Source organism: Astatotilapia calliptera, chromosome 11 (genome assembly GCF_964374335.1).
Source record: "Astatotilapia calliptera chromosome 11, fAstCal68.1, whole genome shotgun sequence".
NCBI lineage: Eukaryota > Metazoa > Chordata > Actinopteri > Cichliformes > Cichlidae > Astatotilapia > Astatotilapia calliptera.
This window is the reverse complement of record NC_137432.1, coordinates 1,320,509-1,332,779: the sequence shown is the minus strand read 5'-3', so window position 1 is coordinate 1,332,779 and position 12,271 is coordinate 1,320,509. Positions and strand designations below refer to the sequence as shown.

Genomic DNA, 12,271 nt, shown 5'->3' with positions numbered 1-12,271 from the left:
TTGGAAAATGGGATGGGCTGTGGAGGTCCACTTGAATCCACTTGTTTCCCATTCCAACATGAATATGTTTATAAATGAATATGTTGCTTTGGTAGATGGAGCTACTAACCAATAACTGAAGCAAGATCATGACTAGTAGATACGCTGTCTCAGGAGCCAGGCCCACAGCTGGATTAGATGGAGAGGCATCCAATGGGCTCCCAAGGGTGACCTTGAAGAAACGATCAAATGGTGTTCTGCTAGTTGGGAGCCACTAAGATAATGGTCACCTCTTCCACTTGGAACCTCTGCAGGTGGGGGTGAAGGAGAGTAACTGAGGGAAAGGCATAAAGGGAGGCCATTGCATCCATGCCTGATCGATTGATTATCTCTCCATATGGAGAGAAAGATGGGATGCTGAGTTATCTCCCTAGACACAAAAAGATCTGCCACAGCCATGCCAAAATATCCCTAGACCTCCACCAGCTGATCTGCTGTGAGGTTGGCAAGGCGTTGCGCAGTGCATTGCCTTCAGGGACCAGAACTGTGGGTACAACCACTCCTGTGCATTCTGAGCCAGCTTGCTGAGGACCTGATGGCCTTCTTTACCATGTGAATAAATATTGTTACTGCCAGAAACTCAACTGTTTTGGGATCCCAGGACAGCTTGGGGTCAAGATCAATGCCGAGACAGACTCATAATCAAGGTTGGGCAGTGTTGACTCAAGGTTTCAGGGTCAATTTGAAGCCCACCTGGTGAGGTAAATCTCAAAGGCCCTAGAAGGCCCAGAAACCCACTCCCCGTTTCTGACAACTGTCAGAAAGTGGATACGCTGGGAGATCCCCTTGCCATCTCCCAGGGTATCTGGGGTCATTAGGGTCTCCTGGGGCAGTCTCTTCTTTGGTGCTTTTCTACTTTAACTTAACTAAAGTTAAAATGTTGAGATCTGTGGAATGTGAGATATAGATTAAGATGGTTTGGTATAAGAAATCCTATGCAGCAAACAATTTTCATACATTCAGAGACAAATTTTGTCAGAGTATTTGTGAGTCTCACTAACATGCTCTACATGTACCTCCACGTAAACTGTAAATTTTATGTGCGCATTAATTAGGAATATCTTGTATGGAGACGTGGATGTAATTGTGCCTATTAAAGGCTGTAAAGCCTGAACTATGCAATATTCTGATCATTTTAAATAACAAACAAAAATTAAAAATAATATATCATTTTGGGATTTTAATTTTCTTGAGTTTTGTTTGTTAAAACCAGCAGTTTTGTGCAACGTATTGCTTAAAAAAGGGAGATTTTTCAGCAATGAGCAATAAAAGTAATTTATAACATTTGAAAATGTGTTAAGAGTCCATTTTGTGAGTAGTAGTATTAGTCTTTTCTGTTGTAGAATGAAAAGCTAAAAAACTTTGTATCTTAAAATCATGAAATGTATTTTAACTGCTGGTAATATTTGGCCCTGGCAGTTTTAGCTATACAGCAACTCCTGGTGGCTCGTATGTTAGAAAAAGAGAAAAAAAAAAAAAGCAACCAAAAAGGTATTATTTTTTTTATACTTATGTTGCTCCATTCCTGTTTTTCACCGTTTCTACTGAAAAAAGGGGAAAATAAATCTGTAAAATCTGTAACATTGTAATGTTTTTTCCTGTGTATTTTATGCTTTGGTTTTATTAGTTTGTTTTTGTATAATGCATCTTTTTATTCATATGCTTTTATTTTGAAGGTTTCTCACTTTTTTGCTTGCTTAAGATTTTGCCTACTTTGTCAACTGATGGCTGCGGAGTTTTCACAAATAATTTTATACCTTTATTATACTATATACTCTTTTTTTTATTTTTAATTCCTTTTTAAAAATTTTTTTATTTTATTTTAAATAAGCAAATTTTAATTAAAATAATTTAATTTTCTTTTGCTGGCCACACGTGCTGCTCTCTACCTGGTCAGAATGAGTTTTACCCTCCCTCAGGTCAGCATACTGTGTGAGTTAGAACAAGTCATATGGGAGGAACTTTGGCAGAAGATGCACAAATAATAAAACCATTGAACAAATGATTTGATTTTTTTTGCCGAAGGGGCTAAGACTTGTGGAGGGACTCTGTGTTTACATCAACGCTGATGCTGTTGTGGCTTGCAAACACCGTTCACCTCTGCTGGAGCTTATGATCATTGAGTGCAGACCATTCTACTTACCGAAGGAATTTTCAGCCATACTGTTTGTTGCTGTCTACATCGCTCCCTGCTCTAATAACAACAACAGGAGTGAGGCACTGAATGAACTGTATCAGCATGTCAGTGAACAGCAGACAGCCCACTCAGATGCTTTTCTCGTCCTAGCGGGTGATTTCGATCATGCAGACCCAAAGACTGTGCTTCCCAAACTGCACAAACACATTAAATTTCCTACACAGGGAAACAACATTCTGGGCAATGTTTTCACCACCCAGAGAGGAGATTACAAAGCTCTCTCCCTCCCCCGCCTTGGTGAATCTGATCACATCACTGTTATGCTAATGCCAGTATACAGGCCCCTGGTCAAAGTCACCAAACCAGTTTGTAAACAGGTACGTGTGTAAGGTCCTCAGAGGGACTGCAAGACGGTTTTTCCACCACAGACTGGGAGATCTTTAAAGTGGCTGCCACACATTACAACACCACAGACCTGTAGAAATATACAGAAACTGTCATTGGCTACATCTCAGAGTGCATCGATGATGTCACAGAGACCAAGACTATTACTGTCTGGGCCAACCAGAAACCATGGCTCATATTTGAGGTCTACAGCCTCCTGAGGGTGAGACAGCTCATCCCCAGCTTTAGATGAGCCTAAGAACAGCAAAGGCAAACCTGTCCCTTGGCATCATAGAGGAAAGTACTCCAGGAGGATTTCATAGAGCTTCTGTGACAGCAGACCACAGACTACAAGCCCACATTGCAGACTGCTGTCAGTTCCACCTCTCTACCAGATGAGCTAAACAAATTCATCGCTTGCTTTGAGGCACAGAACTGTCCCTGAATTTTGAGAAGACTAAGGAGATCATCATAGACTTCAGGAGAACTCACACCCTGCACACCCCACTAACCATCAACGGTGCTGCTGTGGCGAGGGTAAGCAGCACTAAGTTCCTGAGTGTGCACATCTCAGAAGATCTCTCCTGGTCAAAAAACAGCATCTCTGACCAGTAAACCCCAACAGTGACTTCCTCTGCAAACTGAGGAGAGCAAAAGCCTTATGAGCAACTTCTACAGAGGCACTTCTTTTCCCTTCCTTCAGAACATCTATTACACCCGCCTCATCCGAAAAGCCCTCTGCATTATAGGTGACTCCACTCATCTGTCCAACAGCTTTTTCAGTTTGCTGCCGTCAGGAACGAGACTGAAGAGCCTATGGGCTAGACCCAGCAGACTGAGAGACGGTCACTCAAACACTTGGATTGTGTTGGACATTTTTGTTTTAATCTTTTTATGTTTTTGTTGTTTGAATGTAAAATTGAGGGCAGTGTGAGCACTGCAATTTCGAATTCCTGTTTATGATCTGTATGGTTTTTGACAATAAAGCAGACTTTGACGTGACTTTGGTCATCTGAAGAGGCATAATAGGATATAATGCAAAACTACAAAGTGCAACCTATTTATTGCACTTGTTGCTATGCAGCCTCAAAAAGCATCACAGTAAAACTGGCACTACGTAAGCACTGGCAGTACACTTTTGGTGGAAATTGGGGGAAAAGGTACTTGACATATTTTTCAATACAGCTGAGTTTTGTCTGGTGCTCTAGGCCTTTATAGTAGCAACGTATCTGAGGCTAGATGCTTGCTTAAAAGTTCCAGTCTTGTCTCTCAACTGATTAAAATGAGAGGAGGGAGGAGATGGCTCAGTAGGTAGAGTGTTTGCCCCATGATCGAAAGGTCAGGGGGTCAAATCCACTGAACGGATACCCTGAGGTACCCCTGAGCAAGGTATTGTCCCTACAGACTGCTCTCCGGGCACTGGTGGCTGCCCACTGCTTCACTGGGTGAATGGGTTAAATGCAGAGAGGAATTTCCCTACAGGGGATTAATAAAGTATACATTATTATTAAAAGAAGCTATTTATGAACTAAATACTACAGATATAAACAGTGAAAATGGTGACAGCACAAGTAGGATGGGATTATGCAACGTGGAAATGAAAAGCAGCACTGGGAAATGTGTGCGGGTGGGTGTGGCTGTTGATGAAGTGGGTCATGCGGCTTAGTAAACTGTAAAAACAGGTACGAGTGATTGAATGCCAGCATTCCAATTTTTTTAGTAAACTGCTCATAGTATTCCCATTTCCTGGGGGTTGTCACAACAAAACCTTTTGAAAGTTTTAGGGTATTGCAATAGAAAATATTCTGTAGTTTTTCTGGAGATCATTTGAGATGATGGTTAAAGTCTAGCTTGGATCCATGGTGACAGCAGAATTCCTCACGTTTCTTATCTCCTTGTCCCCATTGGGCCTAAGTGAATAAATGCAAAAAGACCAACCCTTATCTTACTGTATGGCATTAGGCACTGTCATCACAGTGTAAGTTTCCGCAAACTAGAAACAATCATTTTCTTACAAATGTGGGGAAGAAAGTTAGCGTACTTTGTTCCATTTATTTTAAAATTGATTGATGTGTTTGTATTTGTCTTTGTCATGAGACTACTCTTTGTGACATGTGTTTGTTGTAATAAACTATCACAATTTCAATTAAAAAACAAAAAACATCAAATGAATTTCTTACCTTTTCAAGTTGTGCGTTCTGTTTGGACTTGTAGAGGAACTCTCCCATGGCCACAAAGACAGAGAGAACAAGTCCGGCTGCCAGGATGATGAAGATCCCACCGATGTTCTGTACCCCAAGGGCACTGGCCTCCTTACTCTCCTCCTCTGGACAACCATTTCCTCTCCACCACTTCTCCTTCATCATGTGTAGCTTCCCTTCCTCTTGAAGCTGCAGAATGGCAATAGTGATCTTATCTCTGTACGGAGAACCTAAAGGACCAAAATGCACAAGGTCAGTGTAAGCAGCTGACGCAACTAACTAAATCCCATAGACCACCACTGTTACTTTCACTGACCTTTTGGCCCCTTTATGACAGAAAGCTGCTCTCTCCCTCCCTTCCTGTCCAAGGTTTTCCCAAACCTGATTGCCACAGCTGAACAGCATTCAGACTGTTTCATATATTGCTCCAGCACCAAACACTCCTTGGCATTTGGCCAGTGGGCTGAGAAGTGCTTGGCTTTCAGTGTTGTGTGTGTGTGTGTGTGTGTGTGTGTGTGTGTGTGTGTGTGTGTGTGTGGGGGGGGGGGGGGGGGGGGGGGTTGCTGATATTGGTACAAAAAGTGGCAAACTTGAGTGATCTGCCATTTTGGAATAGTGTTGCATTTGTGGAAGCTTGATCGGGGTTCTCTGCCATTTTTGTTTATGCACAATTTTCTCATGTTTTGTGGTCAGCCAGCTTAGCCAGTTTTTTTCACCTTAGAAATTAATGTTTATTTTCTAGTAAGAGTGGTGGTTATTATTGTCTTGGCCTTGCAGACCCTGATGTTTGTTTGCTTCCTTAATCCTTCTCGTTCATTTTGAACGGTGTAGTTTATAACCTGATATCATGGCTCATATCAGGTTGTCTGCACAGACTGCACAGTTGGTGTCACCTGCATGTGCAGAGAGAGAACTTGAAGGTCAAGCTGAATATGTGCTGTGCAAGTCAAGTACCTGGGCCATGTGGTGTCTTTGCAGATGGGGTGGCCATAAATATAAACCAGAACTGCCAGAGAATACCAAGGAACAGAAATTATTCCTATATGTTGCCAACTACTATGGACTATTTGTTCCTGGGTTTTCTTACATTGCCTCCATGTTCAAGTCCTTAGTTGCAAAACTGACTCATTAAGTCAAGAGGCAAAAAAGGACCCAAATCCCATTGGATTGAGGCCTGCGAGATAGCTTTTCAGATGCTCACATCACTGTGCTGACCTGTGCACATTTTAACAAAACTTGTTACAGTAACAAATCATGATGGACTGGGAGCTGTCCTGTGACAGGACAGTGGGAAGGTACGATTCAACTACTGCTGTTGCTAGTCAGTCTCTGCAAAGCAGAAAGGAGTGTGCAGAACCAAAGTTTTATTAGAACTTTTAGTCATCAAATGGGCTGTGAAAAATTTAGGGGGTACTTATTGGTCTAGAACTGCATATTAAAGTATGATGTAAATACTCTCAGTGATCTTAAAACAGTTCATTTTGAGGGCAAGTTCTGACCTGAGGTGCATGTATAAACCGCATCAGGCAAATACAGAGACTGTGTAAATGGGACTGTAGCCTTTGGTCCCACATTTGTCCTTGCTGAGGAGCTTAAGTGCACAGTGTGTCAAGTAGCACCTGCCTCTCAAGACAGTATCGCAAGCCATAACAATGTCTCCTTGGGAAGGTAAAACTAACTAATCTTGCAGACAGACTGGATGATCAAAGAATTTCACTTCTTTTGGGACAGGTGATGGCAAACAAGGACGAGAGAGAGAAAACATCCTTGTCCAAACTGATAAACAATGAGACATACTGATCAAAAGACGCTTCACTTTTGTATAGAGGTTATACAAGTGAAATCACCACAAGAGGACCTGTGTGAAATCAGCTGTTGCTGCTACAGCAACTGCTCGCTCTTCATGATAATGATCACCACCGAGGGTTGGAGCGGACCCAGACCTGATAAGAAGGAGGTGCTAGGTACAGGGTGATTTCAAGGTGCTTTACACTGTAAGGTAAAGACCCTACAACAATACAGAGGAAAAACCCCAACAATCAGATGATCGACCACATGAGCAACCATATGTCGACAGTATGAAGAAAAACCCTCTATTTTAACAGTAAGAAACCTCAGGCAGAACCAGGCCTAAGGTAGCAGTGACCGGTCCAAGGTAAAGAGAAGGAGGCAGGTCAAAAGACACACTGGGATAGAGCTAGAGTTGAATAATAACCAATGATTAAATGCAGAGTGGTGAATAAACTGTTACGGAATAAACATATATTCTTAGTGCTTATTTTCTGATTATATTGCTTTATGTAGTTTAATAATAAAGGCCTCTATAAAGCAAGGCCAGCTGTGAGAGAGAACTAGGTCAGAGGGTGATAGGTCGCCTTAGCAACAGAGGCTTAAGTTAGTGGAAGTTTAAGAAACAGGAAGTTTAGTGCAGAGCTGCAGAGGCATGTTAATAAAATACAGGAAATCAGACAGAAAAAGCGGAACTAGTAACACAGTTGTTTTTATCAAAACTATGTTTGACGTGTAAAGGACCAAAATAACACCTATATGAGACACATTTTTGGTTTCTAATGCTAGAGATTTTGCAACTGGCTTTGGGATGTGTAGATTTCTCTCTTCCGGAAGATGATTAAATAAAAAATTGTAAATATTTTGACTAACTGAGTCGTGTTCTTTCTATTCAGTAAAAGAATGAAAAAGAATCAGATTTAATAAAACACAGTGATTGAAAAAGGTGAGTAAAGAAGAAACACTCATCATGGGAAGCCCCCACCAACCTCAGCCTACTGCAGCATGAATAAGGAAGGATTTAAGGTCACCTGATCCAGCCGTAACTATACGCTTTATCCAAAAGGAATGTTTTGAGCCTAATACTAAAAGTAGAGTATCTGTCTCCCAAATCCAAACTGGGAGATGGTTCTGCAGAACAGGGGGTCTGAAAACTGAACACTCCCATTCTGCAATTAAATGCCCTACAATAGGAAGTAATCAGCGGTCTGGGAGTGAAGTGCACTATTAGGGTGATGTGGTACCAGTAAGATGAAGCCTGAATATTCAAGACCTTGCATGTGAGGAGAAAGATTTTTAAATCTAATTCTGGTTTTATTAAGGAGCCATCGAATAGAAGGTATTATGGGAGAAATATTGTTGATACTTTCTGTTTATTGTTTTTCTTTTAACATTATACAGTGGGGGTAGAGGGTAACAACAAAACAGAACATTAAAAAGAAAAATAATAACATTTAAAAAAGAAAAACTAAATAAAACAGGTGAAAAAGCCCGAGTTGGGTCACCATGTTTCTATAATTTGATCATTTCTCATTATCAATGTGATCGTCTTTATCCTGTCGAATTTATGTACTCAGTCCATTTCTCCCACTTGTGATGGTATTGACCTGAGTCCTTATTTTGTAAGTCATGTCCAAGTCCATGATTTATGTTTCGTCCATAATTTTGATCCATCCTGCGATTCATCCCTAACCCTAACCCTGCAATGGTGGGTTTATCTTGTACCATTTTCTTGTGATTTCCTTTTTACAGGCTGCAAGCATAATTTTCAATATGTATCTGTCTTCTTTCATCACATTTCCCGTAATGACACCAAAGTATAATAATGTACAAGTCTTAGATACAGCATAACCCAGAATTTTACCTATAACTAAATGAACATCTTCCCAAAATTTTGTAATCTTGGAACAGAACCAGAACACATGGGAATGATTCACATTTACCTCTCCACAGCCCCTCCAACACGGTTGTGGTAATGAAGTGTGTTTGTTCCTAATTCTGGGTGTTATAAAAAATCTAATTACATTTTTCCAGCAGTGCAGTCTCCAGGCACGTGATGATGTTGTTGACTGCTGTATTTTCCAGGTTTGTGACCATTCCTCATCAGATATGTTCACTCCCAACCCTCTCTGTCACTTCAGTTTTACATATGTTGTTGTACACCCTCTTGCCTCCATTACATGCTCGTACATGCAGGTCCTGATGGCATCCCCGGGCGTGTTCTCAGAGCGTGTTCTGGGGAGCTTGCAGGAGTGCTGACAGACATATTCAATCTGTCCTTGGCCCACGCTGTGGTACCGGCCTGCTTCAAATCCACCTCCATCGTCCTGATACCCAAAAACTCCAACCCATCTAGCCTCAATGACTACCGCCCAGTAGCACTCACCCCCATCATCACTAAGTGCTTAGAGCAGCTGGTCCTAGCACACTTCAAATCCTGTCTCCCCCCACCCTGGACCCCCACCAATTTGCATACCGCCAGAACAGGAGCACAGAGGATGCAGTCTCCATCGCACTGCACTCTGTCCTCTCACACCTGGACAACAACAACACATACGCCAGAATGCTGTTTATAGACTTCAGTTCAGCGTTCAATACAATCCTCCCCTCACAACTCAACAGGAAACTGACAGACCTGGGCATCAGTTCCCTCATCTGCAAATGGTTACTGGACTTCCTGACCAACTGCCCCCAACATGTCCGGCTGGATAACCACTGCTCATCTACCATCACAATGAGTGTACCACAAGGCTGTGTGATGAGCCCTTTCCTCTACTCCCTCTTCACCCACGACTGCAGACCTGTTGATGGTTCCAACACCATCATTAAGTTTGCAGATGACACCACGGTGATTGGCCTCATCAGTGACAACGATGAGGCCGCCTACAGGGAGGAGGTGGATCGTCTGGCTGAGTGGTGCGACAGAAACAACCTGCTGCTTAACACCGAGAAGACCAAGGAGGTCATCATGGACTACAGGAGGAATGCTGACCCACATCCACCCATCCACATTAAGGGGACGGCTGTGGAGCGTGTGAGCAGCTTCAAGTTCCTGGGAGTCCACATCTCCGAGGATCTCACCTGGACGACCAACTGCTCCAAGCTGGTCAAGAAGGCTCACCAGCGCTTCTTCTTCTTGAGGACTCTGAGGAAGAACCACCTGTCCTCAGACATCCTGGTGAACTTCTATCGCTGCACCATCGAGAGCATCCTGACAAACTGTATAACAGTCTGGTACGGGAACTGCTCTGCCTCGGACCGGAAGGCGTTGCAGAGGGTCGTGAAAACTGCCCAGCGCATCGCCGGAGCACCACTTCCTGCCATAAAGGACATCTACAGGAAGCAGTGTCTGAAAAGGGCTGGGAAAATCATCAAAGACCCCAGTAACCCATCACATGGACTCTTCACCCTCCTGCCCTCTGGAAGGCGCCACAGGAGCCTCCGGACTAAGACCACCAGGTACCGGAACAGCTTCTTCCCCACAGCTGTCAGACTCCTGAACTCTGCCTCCTGACATCTGACCCACACTAAACTCATGGACTGGACATACACACACCCACAATGGACAACTGTACCCTCAAACACACAATAATAACATGGACTGAACCATCACTCACAACCACCAGCACTTTATATACCTCTGTAGAAACTATCCACATATCTCACTTATCTTAACTGCACTACTGTATAGCTCTGTGTAAATAATCATTCTGTACATTCGATAATCTTTAATCCTACAACTGTTTACAACTTGCATAGTTCCCATTTCTGTATAGCTGTATATCTCAGTTTCTGTAAAGTTATTTATTTCATATTCTGTATAGTTTTTCATATTTATATCCTGTTCATAGCCTGTACATAGCTCGTACTCACTACAGCCTGTACATACTTATAGTTATAGAATATTCACAACATACTTCATACCGTGTACATTATTACATACCATAATAGACCCATTTCTGTAATATACTCACATATCTATATCATTGCTAATATATATTGTAATATATCTATATCACTAAAGCACTTCTGGATGGATGCAAACTGCATTTCGTTGCCCTGTACCTGTGCATGTGCAATGACAATAAAGTTGAATTCTATTCTATTGAATTCTATTCTATTCTTTCTTTCTTTCTTTCTTTCTTTCTTTCTTATTCAGATATTTATCAGTAAGTGATTTATATGCAGTGTTGGTCAAGTTACTTGAAAAAAGTAATCAGTAATTAATTACTGATTAGTTCCCCAAAAAAATTAATCCCGTTACTTTACTGATTACTTATTTTCAAAAGTAATTAATTATTTAGTTACTTAGTTACTTTAAAAAAAACACGATTTACAACCTGAATAGGTGATAAAGCGATAGATCTTTCAGCCCAATTCTACTGTTTCTGCATAATCCATCATACAAAATGTAATCAAATGGAAAAGTCTCTTTTTAAAACTTGTTTTATTAGTTTTAATCTTTTAACTTTATGCATCAAGCAAACATTTAATTATATGCAACATTCTCTGACTTGAATAAATTAGTTTAACATTTAAACCTATTTTCTGCACATTCCAGCACATAAAATAAAATATTTTTTTGTGTTTACACTCAGTCTTTCAACTAGATGCAAGTAAAACACAGCAGAAAATAAATAAAGTCAAAGACTAGTGGTCCTGTTGCTCTATTTTCACCTGTAAAGCAGGAGTGGGGTAGGCGGAGGTTTACCCTGGTGCAGTTGTGCCGCGGTCAGTGGAAGAATCCGCGAGTTTCTCTGTGAGTTTCCCATTACGTCGTAGCTACTCGGTGCTTGTTGGAAGTTTAGGGGTTTTTTTGCTGTAAAAAGAAGTTTTCTTCCCACGCACAGCGGACACTAATGTTTTTGTCACTTTTTATGGAATCAAACTCAAAGTAAGGTCAGTACTTCCACGCTTTAAACGCTGCACGCTCATACTCTCTCTGCACTCGATATGTGATCCATTATTGATCGGCACACAGCTGTTGTCACGAACGTCGCACTCGCTTACGTCACTGTCGTGAGACATTCTCGCAAAGAAATCACGGTTTTAGTAACGCAGTAACGCAGCGTTCCTACGGGAAAGTAACAGTAATCTAATTACCGTTTTTGCAATAGTAATCCCTTACTTTACTCATTACTTGAAAAAAGTAATCGAATTACAGTAACGCATTACAAGTAACGCGTTACTGCCCATCTCTGCTTATATGTATTTATATATTATATATATTGTGCTATTTCTTACTTCTTGTATTGTCTGTCTGTGTTACTGTTTGTACTGGAGTGCTGTAACCAACATAATTTCCCCTAGGAATCAATAAAGTACCCTGGTTCTGATTTATCATCTTTCTGCCCTTCTTCTTTTCAGATATTTCTACAACTTGATGAGAGTCTACCTGTGGTAAATCCAATTGACTGGGAATGATATGAATAGAGATATACATGTCTAAATTAGGTCCCATAGCTGATGGTGCATGTCAGAGCACAAACCAAGTCAGGAAGTTTAAGGAATTTTCTGTAGATCTCAGAGACAGCATTGTATGGAGGCACTGATCTGGAGACTGACAGTGGACTCATCTCTGTGCTTGTCCTGCTGGACCTCAGTGCAGCGTTCGATACTGTCGACCATAATATCCTATTGGAGCGATTAGAACATGCTGTAGGTATTACAGGTACTGTGCTGCAGTGGTTTGTATCATATTTATCTAATAGACTCCAGTTTG

At 41.5% G+C, this 12,271-nt stretch overlaps 1 protein-coding gene across 2 annotated transcripts in view; it reads right to left on the bottom strand.

Moving 5' to 3' along the window:
- Positions 1 to 12,271, bottom strand: part of grik2 (glutamate receptor, ionotropic, kainate 2) — a 323,504-nt gene that overhangs the window by 27,405 nt on the left and 283,828 nt on the right. The window contains exons 15-16 of one of the 2 annotated variants that reach the window (XM_026183896.2): positions 4,741 to 4,991; positions 4,443 to 4,470 (exon numbers count right to left, since the gene is read on the bottom strand). In XM_026183896.2, coding sequence (XP_026039681.1) covers positions 4,443 to 4,470; positions 4,741 to 4,991 — 279 coding nt within the window. The remainder of the gene's footprint in view (positions 1 to 4,442; positions 4,471 to 4,740; positions 4,992 to 12,271) is intronic. The other variant, XM_080308219.1, reaches the window with a different exon arrangement.